This window comes from Rana temporaria, chromosome 11 (genome assembly GCF_905171775.1).
Source record: "Rana temporaria chromosome 11, aRanTem1.1, whole genome shotgun sequence".
In the NCBI taxonomy this organism is placed as follows: Eukaryota; Metazoa; Chordata; class Amphibia; order Anura; family Ranidae; genus Rana; species Rana temporaria.
Window position 1 is genome coordinate 117,167,140 of NC_053499.1, and position 19,893 is coordinate 117,187,032.

Consider the following 19,893-nt stretch of genomic DNA (forward strand, 5'->3'; position numbering starts at 1 on the left):
AAAGCGTCTGCTCAGGGACTGAGACGTCCCTGGTTTCGTAAACTCAACAAACCTGCAGACCACCGACCGGTGGGTTTGCAAAGTAGTGTCTTCATGGTACAAGATAGAGCTTCTATCCTGCCCACAAAACAGATTGTATTTTCCCTCCAACCACCAGCTACAACCGACTCGTCAGGAAGCCCTATTTGGGGCAGTTCAAGACCTGCTGAAACGCGGGGTGGTTATTCCTGTCCCAGTACAGGATCAGTTTCAGGGGTTTTACTCCAATCTGTGCATAGTACCAAAGAAGGAGGGCGTTCTCCCAATTCTGGACCTCAGGGCCCTCAAATGCTTCATGTAGGTACAAGATTCTGGATAGAATTGGTTCGCTCTGTCGTCACTGCCCTCCAGCCGGGGGACTTTCTGGCATCCTTGGACATCAGGGATGCCTATTTACATGTCCCCATATGCACAAAGCATCAGAGACTCTGCGCTTTGCGGTCGGGGAAGACCACTATAAAGTTGTGGCTCTCTCTTTTGGCCTGGCATCGGCACCAAGGGTGTTCACCAAGGTGATTGCCCCAATTCTCGCCCTTCTAAGACAACGTGGCATCGCTGTCGTGGGCTACTTGGACGACCTGCTTCTGAGGGCCGCTTCAGCCTCAGAATTAGAGGTGAGCGTGTCTATAACATCAGACCCTCAGACACTTGGGTGGCTACTGAACATTCATAAGTCAGTAATGGTAACGACTCAATGCCTAGTATATCTGGGATTGATTCTGGACTCCTCAGAGGTAAAGGTTTGCTTCCCTGTGGAAAAGTTGCAGACCCTTCAGGCTGCGGTGCGGTAGTTGACATCCCAGAAGGGTCGTCACTCCGCTTTGCATGTGAGTCCCGGGCCTCATGGTGGCCTCCTTCGAGGCAGTACCATAGGCGCAATCTCACACGCGAGTGCTACAGAAGGAAATTATGTCCAGATGGGACAAGCGCCCATCATCCCTGGATTATCTAATCAGGGTGAGCCACTTGCTCAGGTCCTTCCTTGTTGGTAGCTGACCTCACCGGCACTTCTGTCCAGGAAGTCGTTCCTTCCTTTCACTGGATAGTCATCACAACGGACGCCAGCCTTACCGGTGGGGGAGTCTGGGGGGTTCAGTCGACCCAGGGTCGCTGGTCTCCAGAGGATTCCCATTTGCCGATCAAGGTCCTGGAACTTCGGGTGATTAGGCTGTGCCTCTCCACATGGTCTCAGAGGCTACAAGGGCATCCAGTTAGGATCCAGTCGGACAACGCCACGGCAGTAGCCTATGTCAACCATCAAGGAGGAACAAGTAGCTCGGCTGCAGCGTCAGAAGTCGCTCACATTCTAAGGTGGGCAGAAAGGAGCATACCGGCACTGTCGGCCATATACATTCCGGGTGTGGAAAACTGGCAGGCGGACTACCTGTGTCGCCAGATGGTGGACCAAGGAGAATGGTCTCTGTACCCAGAGGTGTTTCAGCTCCTTTGCCCAAGATGGGGCACACCAGACGTAGATCTCCTGGCGTCTCGACTCAATCGGAAAGTATTGAGGTTTGTGGCCAGGTCAAGAGACCCATGGGCGGACGCGACAAATGCATTAGTGGCGCCGTGGAGTCAGTACTGGCTAATCTATGCCTTCCCTCCTCTAAAGCTCCTGCCTCTTCTGCTTCGCAGAGTGGAGGCAGAGGGGATTCCTATGATCCTAATTGCTCCGGATTGGCCTTGGCGTCCTTGGTACGCTGATCTAGTGCGGCTAGTAGCAGACGTCCCTTGGCGTTTACCACTGAGAGAGGACCTGCTGTCACAAGGTCCCATACTGCATCCTGCTTTACAGTCGCTGGCTTAACGGCATGGCTATTGAAAGCCAGGTACTAAGAGACCGGGGCCTGTCGGATTCTGTGATTCCTACCTTGAGGAAGGCTAGGAAGTTATCCTCTAGGAGGATTTATTATCGCACTTGGGTGGACCAAAGAGCTTGCGTCCCTTGGCGTCTACCAATACGAGAGGACCTGCTGTCGCAAGGTCCCATAGGTCATCCTGCTTTACAGTCAATGGCTTTAACGCCATGACCTTTAGGTGCCTCAGAACCACTGTTTGAGAACATTAGGGAGGTTCCCTTGTTGACACTTTCTCAGAAAGTGGTCCCTTTGGTGGCTGTTATGTCAGTTAAGATGGGTTCTGAGCTGGCAGCCTTGTCATGAAAGGCTTCCTATTGATCTTCCACAAGAATAAGGTGGTGCTGCATCCGCAGCCTTTTTTCTTCCTAAGGTCATTTCGACCTTCCATCTCAAGGAAGACATTGTACTGCCATACTTGTGTCCTCATCCGTCGAATCCTAAGGAGACGACGTGGCATTTCTCGGACGCTGTCCGAGTTCCGAGAAGATACTTGTCTGTTACTGCTCCGTTCCAGAGTTCAGACTCACTGTTTGTTTCGGTGGCTGGTCCCAAGAAGGGCCCAGTGGTCTCATCGGCCACCATTTCGAGATGGACCCGACAGATCCTGATCAGGCTTACACCATAAAGGGTCAGGCGCCTCCCTATCACGATGCATTCGACCAGGGCAATGGTGCCTCTTGGGATTTCTGACATCAAGTGTCTGTTTCCCAGGTGTGTAAGGCGGCGACCTGGTCACCCAGTCACACTTTCACTAAACTTGACAAGTTGATGTGAGTGCATCTTCGAATGCTTCTTCGGCTGCAAAGTTTTGCAGGAGGCTGTTTAGAGTTACAGCTCCTCAGTTGAGGAGCTCTGTTTTGGGGTGAAGTTTATTTATTTTTATGCTTCCCACCCCTCATTTTGACACTGCTTTGGGATGTCCCAATATGTCAAGATTAAGGCTGTGTCCATCCATGAACGAAAGAGAAAATAGGATTTTATGCTCACCGTAAAATCTCTTTCTCTGTGTTCATGGATGTACACAGCACCCACCCCTCTTTGTCTGTACTGCTTGCTACGAACTGAATTGCTTGGTTCAGGCTGAGGGGATATAGTCAGTGGTACTGCACCCTGGGCGGGGCGGTTCTGCTTTGAAGTTAAGACTTCTGCCTAGTCACTCCTAAAGATAGATAGGCTAATCCCACTATGTCAAGATTACGGCTGTGTCCGTCCATGAACTCAGAGAAAGAGATTTTACGGTGAGCATAAAATCCTATTTTTCCGCCATGTCTCCATACAGCTGGTGGTGATGGTGCAAGATTTGTCAGCTCCACCGCCTCCTCCTCCTCCTCCTCCTCCTCACCCTCCTCTGCTGAATTGACCTATAAGCCACCAGTACCCCCTAAGCGTTCAAGGGCTATTCAACGAGTCAGGCTAAAAGATACCATGCAGTGTTTCAGCTGACCTGTCTAGGGGACATGAGCCACACTGGAGCAGAGATTCTTTCAGCTCTGCAGAGGCAGGCCCAGAGGTGGTTCACGCCACCCCAGTTTGAGCCAGGAATGGTGGTGTGCGACAATGGCACTAACCTTCTATCAGCCCTTCGACAGGGAAAGTTGACACATGTGCCATGCCTGGCACATGTCCTCAATTTTGTGGTGCAGCATTTCTTTAACAGGTACCAAGGGTTGCAGAATCTTCTAAATAAGGCCAGATGAGTCTGTAGTCATTTCAGATGGTCATACACATTTAACAGGAATTACACCTGCCCGTGAACCGCCTGATTTGTGACATGCCCACCAGGTGGAACTCAACATTGGCAATGCTGCAACTTTGTGAGTATGGCACAACGAAGGCTCAGGGTGGCTCTGCTTTTCCCCCCCACGCCAATAGCTGCTGATAAAGGATGCATGCAGTGTACTGTCACCATTTGAGAAGGCGACAAGGATGATCAGCCTTGACAATGCATGCATCATTGACACAATCCCTGTTGTATTCCTGCTGAAGCATACTCTGCGTGGCATTATGAACAGGGCACTTGAGGCAGAGCAGCGGGAGTAAGAGGAGAACTTAATTTCCTCTTGAGGCCCACTTTATGCAGACACCATTCTTTATTGTGATGTGTAAATCCAGCACTGTCAAAAACTAAAAAAACGTATAAAGTCCTAATACCTTGGGGTTGTGACCTTTTCCGCAAATGCAATATAAATAAGTAAAACAAAATCAATCTTGTAAAAAAAACTGTTTGACATTTTTTAAAGTGCAACTTATATGCAATGCTAATAAGTGAATCAATAAATAAGTCCTTCAAAGCGCTGTTCTTGTCTTTATATGTTGGTGCCAATAGTGAGAATAAAGACCTCTGCCGGGTTAGCCCCCCCCCATATAAAAAAAATTGACTTTTTTTATGCAGTTTGTTAGATCTTTGTTAGATCAGGTTAGATCAATCATTGTTTGCGTTAGATCTCACACAGAAGAAGCAATATTAACAGTTATTTGCTGGGGGGGCTAACCCGTCATCAGCCCCCCCTTATCAATTTTTTTGGCCAAAAATCATTCAGGCTAATAGATATTCGTTAGATCCGGTAAGATCAAGTGATTTTAACATTAGATCTCACATAATTTCCGAGATATTCCACATACAAATACAGATATTGGGTGTACATATGGACGGGTTGGCCCCCCCTTATCAATTTTTTTGGCCAAAAATCATTCAGGCTAATAGATATTCATTAGATCCGGTAAGATCAAGTGGTTTTAACGTTAGATCTCACATAATTAGAGACTTATTAAGTGATTAATGAGGGGGGCTGCCCCCCCTTATCATTTTGTTGGCCAAAAATCATTCAGGCTAATAGATATTCGTTAGATCCGGTAAGATCAAGTGGTTTTAACGTTAGATCTCACATAATTAGAGACTTATTAAGTGATTAATGAGGGGGGGCTGGCCCCCCCTTATCAATTGTTGTGTCCAAAAATCATTCAGGCTAATAGATATTCGTTAGATCCGTGGTTGATCAAGTGGTTTTAACGTTATTTCTGAGATATTCCACATACAAATACAGATATTGGGTGTACATATGGACAGGCTGGCCCCCCCCTTATCAACATTTTTGGCCAAAAATCATTCAGGCTAATAGATATTCGTTAGATCCGGCAAGATCTCACAAAATTAGAGACTTATTAAGTGATTAATGAGGGGGGGCTGGCCCCCCCTTATCAATTGTTGTGTCCAAAAATCATTCAGGCTAATAGATATTCGTTAGATCCGCTAAGATCAAGTGGTTTTAACATTAGATCTCACATAATTTCCAAGATATTCCACATAAAAAAATAGATTTTAGGTGGTACATATGGATGGACATATGGATGGGTTGGCCCCCCCTTATCAAATTTTCTGGGCAAAAATCTTTCAGGCTAATAGATATTCGTTAGATCCGGTAAGATCAAGTGGTTTTAACATAATTTCTGAGATATTCCACATACAAATACAGATATTGGGTGTACATATGGACGGGCTGGCCCCCCCTTATCAACATTTTTGGCCAAAAATCATTCAGGCTAATAGATATTCGTTAGATCAAGTGGTTTTAACGTTAGATCTCACATAATTGCCGAGATATTCCACATACAAATACAGATATTGGGTGTACATATGGACGGGCTGCCCCCCCTTATCAACATTTTTGGCCAAAAATCATTCAGGCTAATAGATATTCGTTAGATCCTGCAAGATCAAGTGGTTTTAACGTTAGATCTCACATCATTTCCGAGATATTCCTCATAAAAAAATTGATTTTAGGTGGTACATATGGATGGACATATGGATGGGTTGCCCCCCCCTTATCAAATTGTCTGGGCAAAAATCATTCAGGCTAATAGATATTCGTTAGATCCGGTAAGATCAAGTGGTTTTAACGTTTGATCTCACATAATTTCTGAGATATTCCACATACAAATACAGATATTGGCTGTACATATGGACGGGCTGGCCCCCCCTTATCAAAATGTTTGGCCAAAAATCATTCAGGCTAATAGATATTTGTTAGATCAAGTGGTTTTAACGTTAGATCTCACATAATTTCCAAGATATTCCACATATGTTGGTGTGAAGATAAAACTGGGACTTTTCCAGAGACAGCTTCAACCCCCTCATCATGCAGTCTCTTCAGGACCTTCTCCAGATGCTCTTCGTGCTCTTCCAGGGTCTTGCCGAAAACGATGATGTCGTCTAAGTACACCAACACCTTGATCAGTTTCATGTCACCCACGGTCTTCTCCATTAGCCTTTGGAAGGTGGCTGGGGCACCAAACAGGCCTTGATGCATACGGTAGAATTTAAAGATTCCCTCTGGGGTAATGAAAATGGTCTCCTCAGGGTGCATGGGAATTTGGTAATACCGACTCTTTAAATCCAGCATGCTGAACCATATCGCTCCTGACAGGCTCTGCAAGGCATCTTCTATCCTTGGGGTGGTATATTGGTCATGAATGGGCCTTTAGTTTAGCGTCCGGTAGTCAATACACAGCCTCAGTGACCCATTCTTCCTCCGTACCACCACTATTGGGGAAGCGTATGGACTCTGGGACTCTCGGACGATACCTGCAACTCTGACAGTTGTTCACGCAGATCCTCCAAGTCCCCTAAAGGAATACATCAAACTCTTTCTCTGAACAGCTAATTGCACTTGAAGAGATGGATCCGGTATTGGGCACTTTTTGCACACCCCACATCAAATTCACTCTTGGAGAATGCAGCCTGCCATCTCAGGAGCTGAGTCTTGGGTCTTTCTTTCCATTCAGGCAAAAGAGGAGCATTCTTTGGATAGAACTCTTCCACAGAGATCCCATCCTTTGCTCCCCCCACCAAATCAGACGGCAGGGCTGGGGTGTCCGAATTCACTTGTCCCAGCAACATCTGAGCCGGCATCTTCACTGGAGAGACTTCTTTGCAACCCTTTGGTTGAAACCACCTCGGAATTATCTCCACTCCCATGTTTTCTCTCTGTCTGTCCACTTCAAGGACAATGAAAGGGCCTGGTTGTTTCCAATTTAGCTTGACAGATGTTAGTAAACAGGCCACTTTACCAGGCTGTAACACTTTCTCACACCGATCCAAGCGCCAGATCTTTCCCACTCCTTTAGCTGGGGCCTTCTGTTCTTGTACCAGGCGCTGGTAGGCTTGTCTCAGCATGAGGTGCACACTTGTAGTTGAAGTGCTCGGCTCCAGACAAAGAGGTGTCAACAGCCTTCTGAGAAGATCAGTATTGGTCCCTATGACAAGAGAACTCTTACTGGCCCCTGGTGGGCGAGGACAGACCACTGCCAGAGTGTCAAAAGTCTTGGCTTTCCCAGCCAAGGAGGGATCGAAGGTCAGCTTGTCCAGTAGATAGCCATCATAGGGGGAGTTCTGAGTCACAATGCTCCATATCTCCAGCTCTTGCAACTTCTGCAATGGCAGGTGCTTGAGGTGCCTGTCATAGAAGTCTCTGTAGAGAAGGGTCACTTAAAGAGGAAGTAAACCCTGATGGGTTTTACTTCCTCTTTTGCTGCATGAACAGCCTGCAAATGTAAAGCATATTAGCCCATTATGTGACACTTACTTGCAAAAGAATCCAGCGATGTCCCCACTGCAGGAAGTGTCCATCTTCTGTCTCCTCTTACTTCCGGGCTGCGGACTCCGGCGCTGTGATTCGCCGGAGCTGCATGATGTCACTCCCACACATTCGCACGAGAGCTGCAATTCACAGCACAGGCTGGGGAAGAAACGGCACTTAAGTCCTGTACACATGGCCCAGATTCTCGCCAGGAAAAAAACATTGTTTTTCCTAAAGAGATTCCTGGCAAGAATCTCTTGCCGGCCGAGTGTACAGACATCATTCAAAAGAACCGCCGTTCTTTTAAAATGGCACGAACGCGGTGACGTCATCGACTACGACGAGCATGCGCTCGTCACATTCGATGCCGTCGCCACCATCTTGCTTCACCCTGCCTATGCCTTGGAAGCTAGCGCAAATGCGTCAAAGTCATTTCGAGCATGGGCGGGTTTCCATGGAGAGGTAAGTATAGACACGCTTGGGTTTCTCAGCAGGAAAACACTGCAGAGAATCTCACGACGAGAGAGCAGGTTCTCTATTTTTCTCGTCTAGATTCTGGGCAGTTTTCTTGACGAGAAACCTCAAAGCCTCGTACACACGCAAAGGTTTACTCGGCAAAAAAGCTCTACCAGCAGTTTTCTTGCTGGTTCTTGCTGAGAAAACCATGCGTGTGTACGAGGCTTAAGTTTAGTTTCTTCCCCACGCATGCACCGTTAACATTTGACTACAAGTGAAATAACTCCTAAACGGCGCACATTTAGGAGATATTTCCACTACCTATAGGTAAGCCTAATTCTAGCCGAATATCTATTAGCCTGAATGATTTTTGGCCAGAAAATTTGATAAGGGGGGGCCAACCCGTCCATATGTACCACCTAAAATCAATTTTTTTTTTATGTGGAATGTCTTGGAAATTATGTGAGATCTAACGTTAAAACCACTTGATCTTACCGGATCTAACGAATATCTATTAGCCTGAATGATTTTTGGCCAAAAAAATTGATAAGGGGGGGCCAACCCGTCCATATGTACCACCTAAAATCTCTATTTGTATGTGGAATATCTCAGAAATTATATGAGATCTAACGTTAAAACCACTTGATCTTACCGGATCTAACAAATATCTATTAACCTGAATGATTTTTGGCCAAAAAAATTGATAAGGGGGGGCTAACCCGTCCATATGTACACCCAATATCTGTATTTGTATGTGGAATATCTCGGAAATTATGAGAGATCTAACGTTAAAACTACTTGATCTTACCGGATCTAACGAATATCTATTAGCCTGAATGATTTTTGCCCAGAAAATTTGATAAGGGGGGGCCAACCCATCCATATGTCCATCCATATGTACCATGTAAAATCAATTTTTTTATGTGGAATATCTTGGAAATTATGTGAGATCTAACGTTAAAACCACTTGATCTTACCGGATCTAACGAATATCTATTAGCCTGAATGATTTTTGGCCAAAAAAAATGATAAGGGGGAGCCAGCCCACCCTCATTAATCACTTAATAAGTCTCTAATTATATGAGATCTAACGTTAAAACGTTATGCATTTCGCTCCACCCAGGAAGCATCATCAGAGCCTTTTTAGCCCTATGAACAAACGGAACCTTCTTAAAAAAGGTTACAATATGTATTTTGATATCTTTTTTTATTATTTTGTTTAGAATTTTCCAAATTTTATAACACAGAGAAAGACAGATTTTCCAGTTACACATGAAAAGTACATACATCAAAAGTAATAACAATGCAGGTTCCCAGGTGGGAGAAGACAGAGCAGCCAAGCCTTAAAGCCAAGCTCAACCATACCCCTGACTTATGTCATTCTACTCTCATAGAAAACCGAAACTGGGGGGATTTCGGGTGAGCAGATAGCTAGTGGATATATTTTTAAAATATTTCAGATGATGCTATATCGTTACTTTTGACAGGCTCAATATGCTGGATGGTCATGCATGTACAGTTTTCTTAGCAATTGTTCTCTGTAGTTGCAAGAATGTTTGTCATTCCATGTATGGGAATTGGCAGATTCTCTGCCATGCTATTGTGACATTTGGGAGCTACATACTATCTGTTAATAAAATACAAGTTTCATATGGATTTCACAGTAGTACTTGATACTTATTTACAACAAAATAGGTTGACTTGTTTTAGTCAATGGTCTGTTCATTTAAAATTCATGTAAATATTGACAAGAATGCTTAGCTCTCCCTTCATTATTGTATATTAGCATTGTGGTGCATTTGTACATGGCGTAATAGATATACAGTATGTTTGGAAATGCCACCTTAAATTTTTAACTTGTGTTTACTTAAAGCGGAGGTTCACCCTAAATTAAAGTCCACCTTAATCACAGGGGATCAGTGTGTACATTTCCAGTTCGCTGTCCAAAATGTTTTAAATGAAGTCCATACCTTGTTTTCTCCTTTGTGAACAAGGCACTTCCTGGTTCGGCTCCCGCGGGAGTGGGCGTGTCGCTTTAGCTGTGATCGGCCCATTTATTTCTGGGGCGAGTTTGCAATGTCTCCTGGGAGCACAGTGTGACGCTGCCCAGGAGACGATTCCTTAGATGAAGAGAGGAAGTCTTGCGTGATTTCCTATGTCACATGACTCTTGCAGGACATCAGCATATACCGCATCCCGGAAGGATTTGCTTGTGGGCTTCAGAGTGCCCACAAGCAAGATGGAAGCGTCCATCCAAGATTTTTAAAACTCATCTTTTGCGGCTGAATCAGAATGGTGGCGGCTATAATATTAGGACAGGCGAGTACCCTATTATATAAGGTAAGGCCTTGTACACACGATAGGTTAAACAGAGGACAACGGTCTGATGGACCGTTTTCATCAGTCAAAACTAGAGGTGCACCGAAATGGAAATTTCAGAACCGAAACGAAACCGAAATAAAAAAAAATGTCAGGCCGAAACCGAAACCGAAAATGACTTTTCTTTTTTTTTTTTTTTATAATACACTCACTGTGCCCCCAATTGCCTGCCTTTTGTTTCTTTTTTTTTTTTTTATTATTACTTTATCACTTTTTTTGTAAGCTTGTCATTTTCCTTTTTTTTTTTTTGTATAATTCTTATTTTTAATATTATTTTTCTTATTCTTTAATTACTTATTTTATTCATTGAATTATTATTCAGGTTCCTCCAAACAGATTACTGTAATTTCTTCAGGATTTCCAAGTAACAATGTTGGCTGGCCCTTGTATCATGTTATATGGACTCATAGTGAACATTTGCATCCATTCTTTGCTTTTTAGTTGCTCACTCCTTGCATCATTGTGGACATCTTCCCCCTCCTCAAACTGCCAAAGCCATTCAGGCTGTATGCTGAAACTTTTTATTTTACACAATTGGAGGTGACAGGTTCTCTTTATTAACCCTGTCACCTCAGGAGTGGATTGGCATCAGGGACAGGACACAGAAGCCAGGCTAGACAGCGAGGGGGGGGGAGGAGGGGGGACAGAGTCCCGAACATATAGCCAACCGGAGGGAGGAGGAGGAGGGGGGACAGAGTCCCGAAGATATATCCAGCAGGACGGAGGTATGTGGGGGGGGGGGGGGGGGGACGGAAGGCTGCTAGAAGGAAAAGCAGCTCACCGTCGCCTGTATGCTGAAACTGTTTCCACACACGCTTCTAGCATACAGCCCCGCCTCCTCCTAACCCCACGCTATGATAGACAGAGCACATCTCAGCATTAGAACGGCTTTCTGTTTATCATAGCGTGGGGTAAGGAGCAGGCGGGGCTGTGTGCGAGCAGTGTGTGAAGACAGGTACAGTGTGTTTTACCGCTCTGCAGCCACTAGTCATATCGGCAGTTTTAAAGCTGTTTCGGCATGTGCCCAAAACAGCTGTTTTTGGCCGATATGTTTCGGCACCGATATATCGGTGCATCCCTAGTCAAAACCCATCGTGTGGGCCCCATAGGTTATTTAACCATCGGTTAAAAAAAAGCCAACTTGCTTTAAATTTAACCGATGGATTCCTAACCGATGGGAAAAAAACGATCGTTAGTAGGCACAATCATTGGTTAAAAATCCACGCATGCTCAGAATCAAGTCAACGCATGCTTGGAAGCATTGAACTTCGTTTTTTTTCAGCACGTCGTTGTGTTTTACGTCACTGCGTTCTGACACAATCGTTTTTTTAAGGGATGGTGTGTAGGCGCGACAGACCATCAGTCACCTTCATCGGTTAACCGATGAAATCGTTCCGTTCTCATCGGATGGAACGATCGTGTGTACGTGGCATAAGAGCGCCAGAAGCATATGAAAAAAAATAACGTTTTCCCGCGGAACCCCCGCTTTAACTCATTTTGATACTATTCTGTAGTAGTCACTAACTTTGGTAGGTGTTTTACAATATATTATGTAAAATAAATTTCTGCACGTCTTAATTTGTTTCTTTATTGACCAGGTAACAATAACCCATACTGGATTGCAAAAAACAGCTGGGGAAAGAACTGGGGAGAAAATGTAAGTACTGTTATTGCATTAGTAGCTTAAAGGATCACTAAAGATTTTTTTTTTTAGCTAAATAGCTTCCTTTACCTTACTGCAGTACTGGTTTCATGTCCTCATTGTTCATTTTTGCTTTGATGTTTCTGTAATTCTGCTGTGATCTCCACACTTCCTGGTTGTCGGTTTCCTCATAACCATCATACTGGGAGCTTTTCACGATGGTCTAAGCTGTCATTACTGTGTGTCTAAAACTTAACAGAACCAATCAGATTCATTTTAAAAACAAAACACTGCCCTGGATTTGTTTGTTTTTGTTCTGTGGGTCTCTTTACTTCACAGAAACATGAAACCAGTTTAAAAACTAAAGTGAAACTGTAGGCACATTATACGATTGAACTTAATCTATTTTTAATCATTTTTAAAAGGAATCAGTTAACTTTTATGTCTCTATACCCTGTAAACAGTCATTTCAGCAAAAAAAATGTTTTCCTTTAGTGACCCTTTAATTATTTTCACTTTTCACCTTTTTATGTGATAGTGTGCATGAACACATTCTCTAAAAACTGTAATGTATGGTGCCCATTAATCATACAAATCTTGCTTGAGACTCATTAAACTGAACACTAATTGCACCTATGGCTGAAACAAAATAACAAAACTAGCAGCAGAAGGTAAGTGACAGTATGAATTGTCAACACATAACTATTGCTGCAGATTCTAATCTTAGCAATACCAGGACATCATGAAAATAGTGACTTAGAAGATGTGCTATTTGCATAAGGCTTGAGGAGTCACTTTAAAGTGGATGTAAACCCCAATTTTTTTTTTTTTATGTCACAATGTAGAGTATAAGATTTCCTATCATCTGTGCCCAGTCTTGCCACACAGAGTTAATCCAGCGCTGAGCAATCCTCTTTTAATGTTCAGTGAAAATTAACAGAATTCCAGATAAAAACTTGCCAAAATTATAAAGTCAGTTTCTCTGTTCTTGCTTTGTGTTACAGGTTATTTACATATCTAGCTTGGACATGTTTATTATATGCTATGTTATGTTTATCATAATATGAGGTGATCCAAAGTTCATTGTATATTACCAGGATATGTAAATAACCTGTAACACAAAGCAAGAACAGAGAAACGGACTTTATAATTTGGCAAGTTTTTATCTGGAATTCTGTTAATTTTCACTGAACATTAAAAGAGGATTTCTCAGCGCTGGATTAACTCTGTGTGGCAAGACTGGGCACAGATGATAGGGAATCTTATACTCTACATTATGACATAAAAAAAAAAATGTTTGGGTTTACATCCACTTTAAGTCTCCCACATTGCAATGCCCAGGCTGCTGGTAAATAGCTCAGTCATGGGGCAGTGCATTATGGGAGGGCCCTGTCTCATCATGTGACATCCTTAATTTTACAGGAGATGGATATTGACATTACTTATGAATTTTTATCCATTGCTTTAAAAAAACCGCATACAATGTTTTTCAATGACACACAAATATAGTGGTGGTTTTTTTTAATCCCCTGAAGTTGGGGGTCTGAGCCTGTCACCACAGCATACTTTGGTAAAAAGCACACCTGAAAGTGAACTAAAATACAGAATATTAGAAAGCACTGTATTTTGTTCAAAGTTAAAAGTGTGGTTATAGTAGGCAAATTGTAACTCTGCTGCACTGTTGCTTATAATCTCTCCCACGCTCATCACATAATGCTCCAACCCTCCTGCTCTGTTTATTGAGCAGAGGACATGTTATGTTCACAAGACCATGAACTTTAGAATTTCCAGGAGCGTGATAAAATGCTGAGAAAGCTGTAGCTGTAGAATGAGTTTTTCAGCATTTTTGCAGTAGCGTTTTTTAGCGTTTTTCAGCTGTAGCATTTTTTTTTTCTTTTCGTTTTTTAGCAAAACTATACTCCCACAAAAGCCTATGGCGCAAAAAAGTTTTTAAGCTTTTCTCAGAGTTAGAGTGGTTTTACAGCTGAAAAACTCCTCTAAAAAACCCACTAATTCTAGTTTTTTTTTTCCAGCACAAAACGCCCCTGCCAAAAACTGCTGATAACAGCCTATGTGTGCATGGAAAATATTTATTAAAGCATTACAGCAGTAACATCATCCAAACCAACTGACGCGTTTTGGCCTTAGGCGTTCATCTAAATCATTTGATGAAGGCCTATGGCCGAAACGCATCAGTTGGTTTGGATGACGTTACTGCTATAATGCTTCAATAAATATTTTCTATGGAGAAGCTGTTGATTTGCCGGTCTGTACTTTCTATGGATCACTTGTGAGCTTAATTAGCCAGCGCACCGACTACTCTACACACCAACTATACTATATAGCGGTAGAGCTCGGGTGAGTTTTCTTCTTGCTACAAGTCCGTCTCTGCTCACTGTGCAGAGACGGACCTGTCAGATCTCCGCTTTCCTCAATGGGGGATCGGATGAAAACGGACCGCTTGTCTGTTTTCATCTGATCGGATCCGACGGGTTTTCATCCGTCTGGATTTAGTGGATTGGATGTCAGCGGACATGTCTGAGGAGGTATGTGTTGACGTCACCACGCCATCTCGTTGAGGACGGGAGCTTTGCATTGCAGCCGGACAGCTTTTTTGATACTACATGCAACTTTTTATCGTTCTTTCTCAGCCCTTAACCTGTGTTCAATTAGAAGTTACTTACAAGCGTTTGTTTTGCTCTCAATGCTTGCTGTCTGGTAAGGAGACATCTTTTACGGTGGTGGTATACACTGCGGTGGAATACTGGGTGCTTTCTGGTGATCATTTATCAGGATCAGTCTGCACTTAATATCTGCCGTCTGGTAAGGAGGCTTTTCGTGTGGTGTAAGATACGATCACTGGGTATCATTGCGCATTGTAAGTGTATTAGACCTACGGTATTTAAAGTTAATAGACTAGACAGGATTATGCTATGGTATATTCTTTTCTCTTTTGGGTTAATCACTGAATAACATGTGTGGAGCTTACTTTCTACCCATCTGGAGAATTTATCACCATTGGATTAGTTAGTGTTATCTTACTAACCAAAGGCCTGGGCTGGGTTATAGCCACCTGCCTTAGTGGCATGTAATCTGGTAAGCATGCCTTTCATCAGGTTTTAACCCAACTTCCATAACCAATATTTGTGATGTATTGCATCAATTCCATCTACGCACATTTTTGGGACTCCATATCAACACATTTTTTTAGTTTAATTTTTAATTTATACTTTTGGACTTTAATTTGCGCAATTTTTTCTTTTTCTATGTCTGTCATGTCCATCTGGCGGATCGGATCAGATGAAAACAGACAAGTGGTCCGTTTTCATCCAATCCCCATAGAGGAAAGCGGAGATCTGACAGGTCCGTCTCTGCACAGTGAGCGGAGACGAACTTGTCATCTGCCGGCTCAGCGGAGGATCAACTGAGCAATCCCCGCTGGGCAAGCAGATGAGTGAAAACTGACCTTAGGGATTAAGATAAGGGTTAAGTGATCATGTTAATTCATTTGATAGGGGTTAAGGGTTAAAGGGAATGTGAAGTAGTTCTGTACATATTTTTCCAGTAAAGTGGTCAGAACTGTAAAATAAAAAATGTTAAAATATCTTTAGTAAGGTAAATATGAAATTTATGCATTTTAACATGTTGTATTTTTTAGTCAACATATTTACTGGCTCCCTTAGCCTCTTTGATGAAAAAAAATCCTTTTCTTTACAAAATGTCATCAATTTAAGCAAACACTGTTAACATATGGTTAAAAAATAGATAAAACAACAAAAGCAATAAAACCGTTTAAAAAAAAAAAAATCTAAAATCTAAAAAGGGGTTTTAATAAAGTTGACCAAAGTTCAGTATTTCAGAGGCCCGTACACAAGATCGGATTCTCCAATCGGAATTGTGTGATGGCAGGCTGTTGTCGGAAAATACGTCCGTTTGTACGCTCCATCGAACAATTGTTGTCGGATTTTCCGCCAACAAATTTTGGGTAGCATGCTTTAAATTTTTCCGACAACATTTATCCGATCGTGTGTACAGAAGTCCTTCGGAAAAACTCAGAAGCAATGCTAACCATAACACAACATTAGCAGAAGTTGCCCAAAGGGTGGCGCTGAAGAGCTGAAAAACAACATAGTTTTGTGTTTGTTGGCCGACACTTCTTTGCTGTTTCTATGCAAGACAAGTTCATGGCCAACGCTCTTCGGACAAAATACCACCGTATGTACGAGGCTTTAGACTCACGTTAGGTTAATGTTAGAGTCATTGCAAGGATAATGGGTAGACCAATTAGTGCAGTTCAGTATAGCTGAGGAGACAATGGATCAGGCAGAGCCTGTTAGACAGTCAGAAGTTGTTTTGGGGGGTTTAATCAATATGTGGAACATTTTGCAACCCTAGGCCTAGAGGCAGCAAGTCTGACAGATAAACAGAGGTTGTCTGATTTTTGTATTTTTTGGGGTAAATGTGTTTAGAAGCTTTCTCCCACCCCCTTCTTGTCTCAAGCATAGTAGTTACATGGGCTGTTAAGGTAATAGTTATAAAAGTACTAATGAAAGACTGCCACAGAAACATCTGTAGGAAAACTGTCTGTTCTCTTGCCAGTGATCGGAATCCTATAGGTCAATAGGGTGAATAAATCTCTTCTTTCTGCATTTAGGGCACAGCAGTAATAATAATTGTGTTTTCAATTCCTCAGGGCTTTTTCAGAATTTACCGTGGTAAAAATGTCTGTGGTATCGCAAAATATCCAGTAAGCGCTGTCATTACCGATCCGAACAGAAGAAAAATTCCTTGTCCTCCATGATCTTGTGGTAGCTAATACTTCGTATTTGAAGGAAACCCGAACATACAAAACCTGCAATAACAGTCACACTATGGATTTACTTTTCAAAAAAAAATTGTTATTTTAAAATGAATAATGTGATTGGGAATACACACTAAAATATTTCATTACATTATAACAATCAAAACATTTAGGCCACTTTCACACTGAAGCAGCGGCCGCGTCTTAGCGGCACTTTTCGGCCACTAGCAGGACACTTTTAACCCCTGCTAGTGGCCGAAAAGGGTTATAAGCGCCCGCAAAGCGCCGCTGCCAAATCGCTTTACAGGTGTTTTGGCAGCGCTGGCCATTGATTTCAATGACAGGGGCGTTTTGGGAGCGGTGTATTCCACCCCAAAGATGCTGCTTGCAGGACTTTTTTTCCCGTCCTGCAAGCGCACAGCTCCAATGTAAAAGCTCTCGGGCTTTCACACTGGAGTGACAGGCACTTTGCAGGCGCTATTTTTAGCGCTAAAACGCCTGTAAAGCACCTCAGTGTGAAAGTGGCTTTAGAAAAAACATACTGTAATCTGTAATCCATAACCGATATGGTGATAGAAACACAAAAAGATACCCCAACCCCCCCCCCCCCCCAAATGACCCCTTTTGAAAAGTACACAGTCTAAGGCCCCGTACACACGAGAGGAGCGATCTGCTGAAATTGATCCGCGGATCGGTTTCAGCGGATAGATCCGCTGGTGTGTACGGGCCGACCGCTTTCCAGCGGATAAAAATTTCTTAGCATGCTAAGAAATCTATCCGCTGGAATCGGCTCCAGCAGATCGATCCGGTGGTCTGTACAGACTCACCGGATCGATCCGTCCGAACCCATCCCTCGCATGCGTCGTAATGATTCGACGCATGCGTGGAATTCCTTATATTACAGCGTCGCGCACGTCGCCGCGTCATCATCGCGGCGACGGCGCGACACGTCATCGCGATGGTAATTCGGCGCGGATTTCGATCCGATGGTATGTACACTCCATCGGATCAAAATCCTCAGAGGATTTATCCGCGGAAACGGTCCGGAGGACCGTATCCGCGGATAAATCCTCTCGTGTGTACTAGGCATAAGGCATTTAGTAAGAGGCATGGGCATGGCAATTTTTTTGAAGTTGTAATTTTTTGTCACAATTTTTTGGAAAATGTAAGAAATTAATTTGTTATCTTACATACTTTTACCAGCTCAGTACAGCATCATCATATGACTGGTGTGGCAACGATCAAGGACAATGACTGGTGACAGTATATAAAAAACATATTTTTTTACATACCATAGTAACACTGTACCACTCTGGAGAGGTGATTAGGGATTTTTTTTTTACACCTTTCTTGTTGTTACTATGATGATAATTGTGATGCCACGTACACACGATCATTTTTCGGGTTGTAAAAAACAAAGTTTTTCAGGCTATAGAAAGAACTACGTTTTTTTTCAACTTGATCATTAAAACGGCCTTGCCTACACACGATCGTGAAAAAAAAAATGCTCTAGCAAAGCGCGGTGACGTACAACACGTACGACGGCACTATAAAGGGGAAGTTCCATTCAGATGACGCCACCCTTAGCTGATTTTGTGTTAGTAAAAGATAATTTGCGCTTTTCTGTCTGTTACAGCGTGATGAATGTGCTTACTCCATTACGAACGGTAGTTTTACCAGAACGAGCGCTCCCGTCTCATAACTTGCTTCTGAGCATGCGCGGATTTTTCACGTCGTTAAAGCCCACACACGACCATTTTTTACAACCCGAAAAACGTCATGAAAAAATAGAGCATGTTCGATTTTTTTTCCCGTTTTCAGAACCCGAAAAATGCTCTGAAGCCCACACATGATCGTTTTTAATGACATTAAAAAAAACGTAATTTTTTACAACCCGAAAAATGATCGTGTGTACGCGGCATAACAGTAATGTGTTCAACTGTTATGAATGGGTTACATTCGAGACAGCTATAAATGGGATAAATTCTTGACAGCTACTAGCAACCCGTGATTCACTACAGCTAATCACATGGTGCAGGGTGCTGTGACTGATCAAGGTACCATGTGATACCGGTTGGCCAATCACAGCTCATTAGTATAGGAAGCAGAGCTGTCATAATGAGATTAATGTATAATGTGTCCGGTGAACAGAGAGGTCGTGTGGGGGGGTTTGCGCGCTGCACACCCACAGACACAATCATGCACATGTACATGATTGTGCCTGCACATGCCGCCCTGCTACAGTATAATTACTGCAAATGGTTAAACCAAAAACGTGATATATTGCTTCTTATGAGTCATTAGATATGGTGGCTGCATTTGTTTTATTTTTTGGGGCTTTTTTCCTTCTGTTTTCACCTGGTGACCTGGTCAGTAACGCACCTCCTGTGTTAGAGTGCTTCCACTTTGGATGAAGGAGCATAGGGGTGCCTTTGGACAGCAGCTGTTTCAGTCTGGCGGGGGATTGTGTTATTTTGACTAGCAGATTTAGATACACTAACAAACTGAAGCGGAATTCCAGCTCACACCCTATAAGCAGTTACAGCAACAGTTTTTTTCTATTCAAGATCAAGGTTTTACATCAGATAAACGCTGATCATTGTAAGCACCTCTGTCAGTGATAAATGGTTCGTCGTAACTGCAACACCTACAAGAGAGCTCGTTCTTTTAAAAAATAACAGACATACTGGGCAGATCAACAGGTAAAAATAAGGTAAAGAAAATAGAAAACTAATGCAGCCACCACATTTAAGAATTAGTAGGCTGCAAAATAATGTTTAATTTGGGGTTTAATACCACTAAGTCTTTTGTATGCTCTATATACTTTTTGACTGTAGTATTGCTTCTATATATTTTGCTTTTGCTCTGTAAGTACACACTATAGCAAGTGTACTAAAATAAATACATAGGCCCGGATTCACAGCCGCTGGCGCATATATATGCTGCCGTAGCATATCTCTTTTACGCCGACGCAACGCAGAGAGGCAAGCATGGAATTCACAAAGCAAATGCTCCCAACGTTGCGCCGGCGTAACATAAATTCGTAGGCGTAAGCCGGCCTAATTCAAAGTAGGTGGAAGTGGGCGTGATCCATTTAAATGAAGCGTGACCCCATGCAAATAATGGGCCGAACGAACGGCG

At 43.1% G+C, this 19,893-nt stretch overlaps 1 protein-coding gene across 1 annotated transcript in view; it reads left to right on the forward strand.

Annotated features, from left to right (window-relative positions):
- The window catches only part of LOC120917543 (cathepsin W-like), a 68,031-nt gene extending 51,051 nt beyond the window's left edge, over nt 1-16,980 (forward strand). The window contains exons 10-11 of the mRNA XM_040328912.1: nt 11,908-11,966; nt 16,645-16,980. Of these exons, the coding sequence (XP_040184846.1) occupies nt 11,908-11,966; nt 16,645-16,752 (167 nt within the window). The 3' untranslated portion in view covers nt 16,753-16,980. The remainder of the gene's footprint in view (nt 1-11,907; nt 11,967-16,644) is intronic.
- The last annotated feature ends 2,913 nt before the right edge of the window (nt 16,981-19,893 follow it).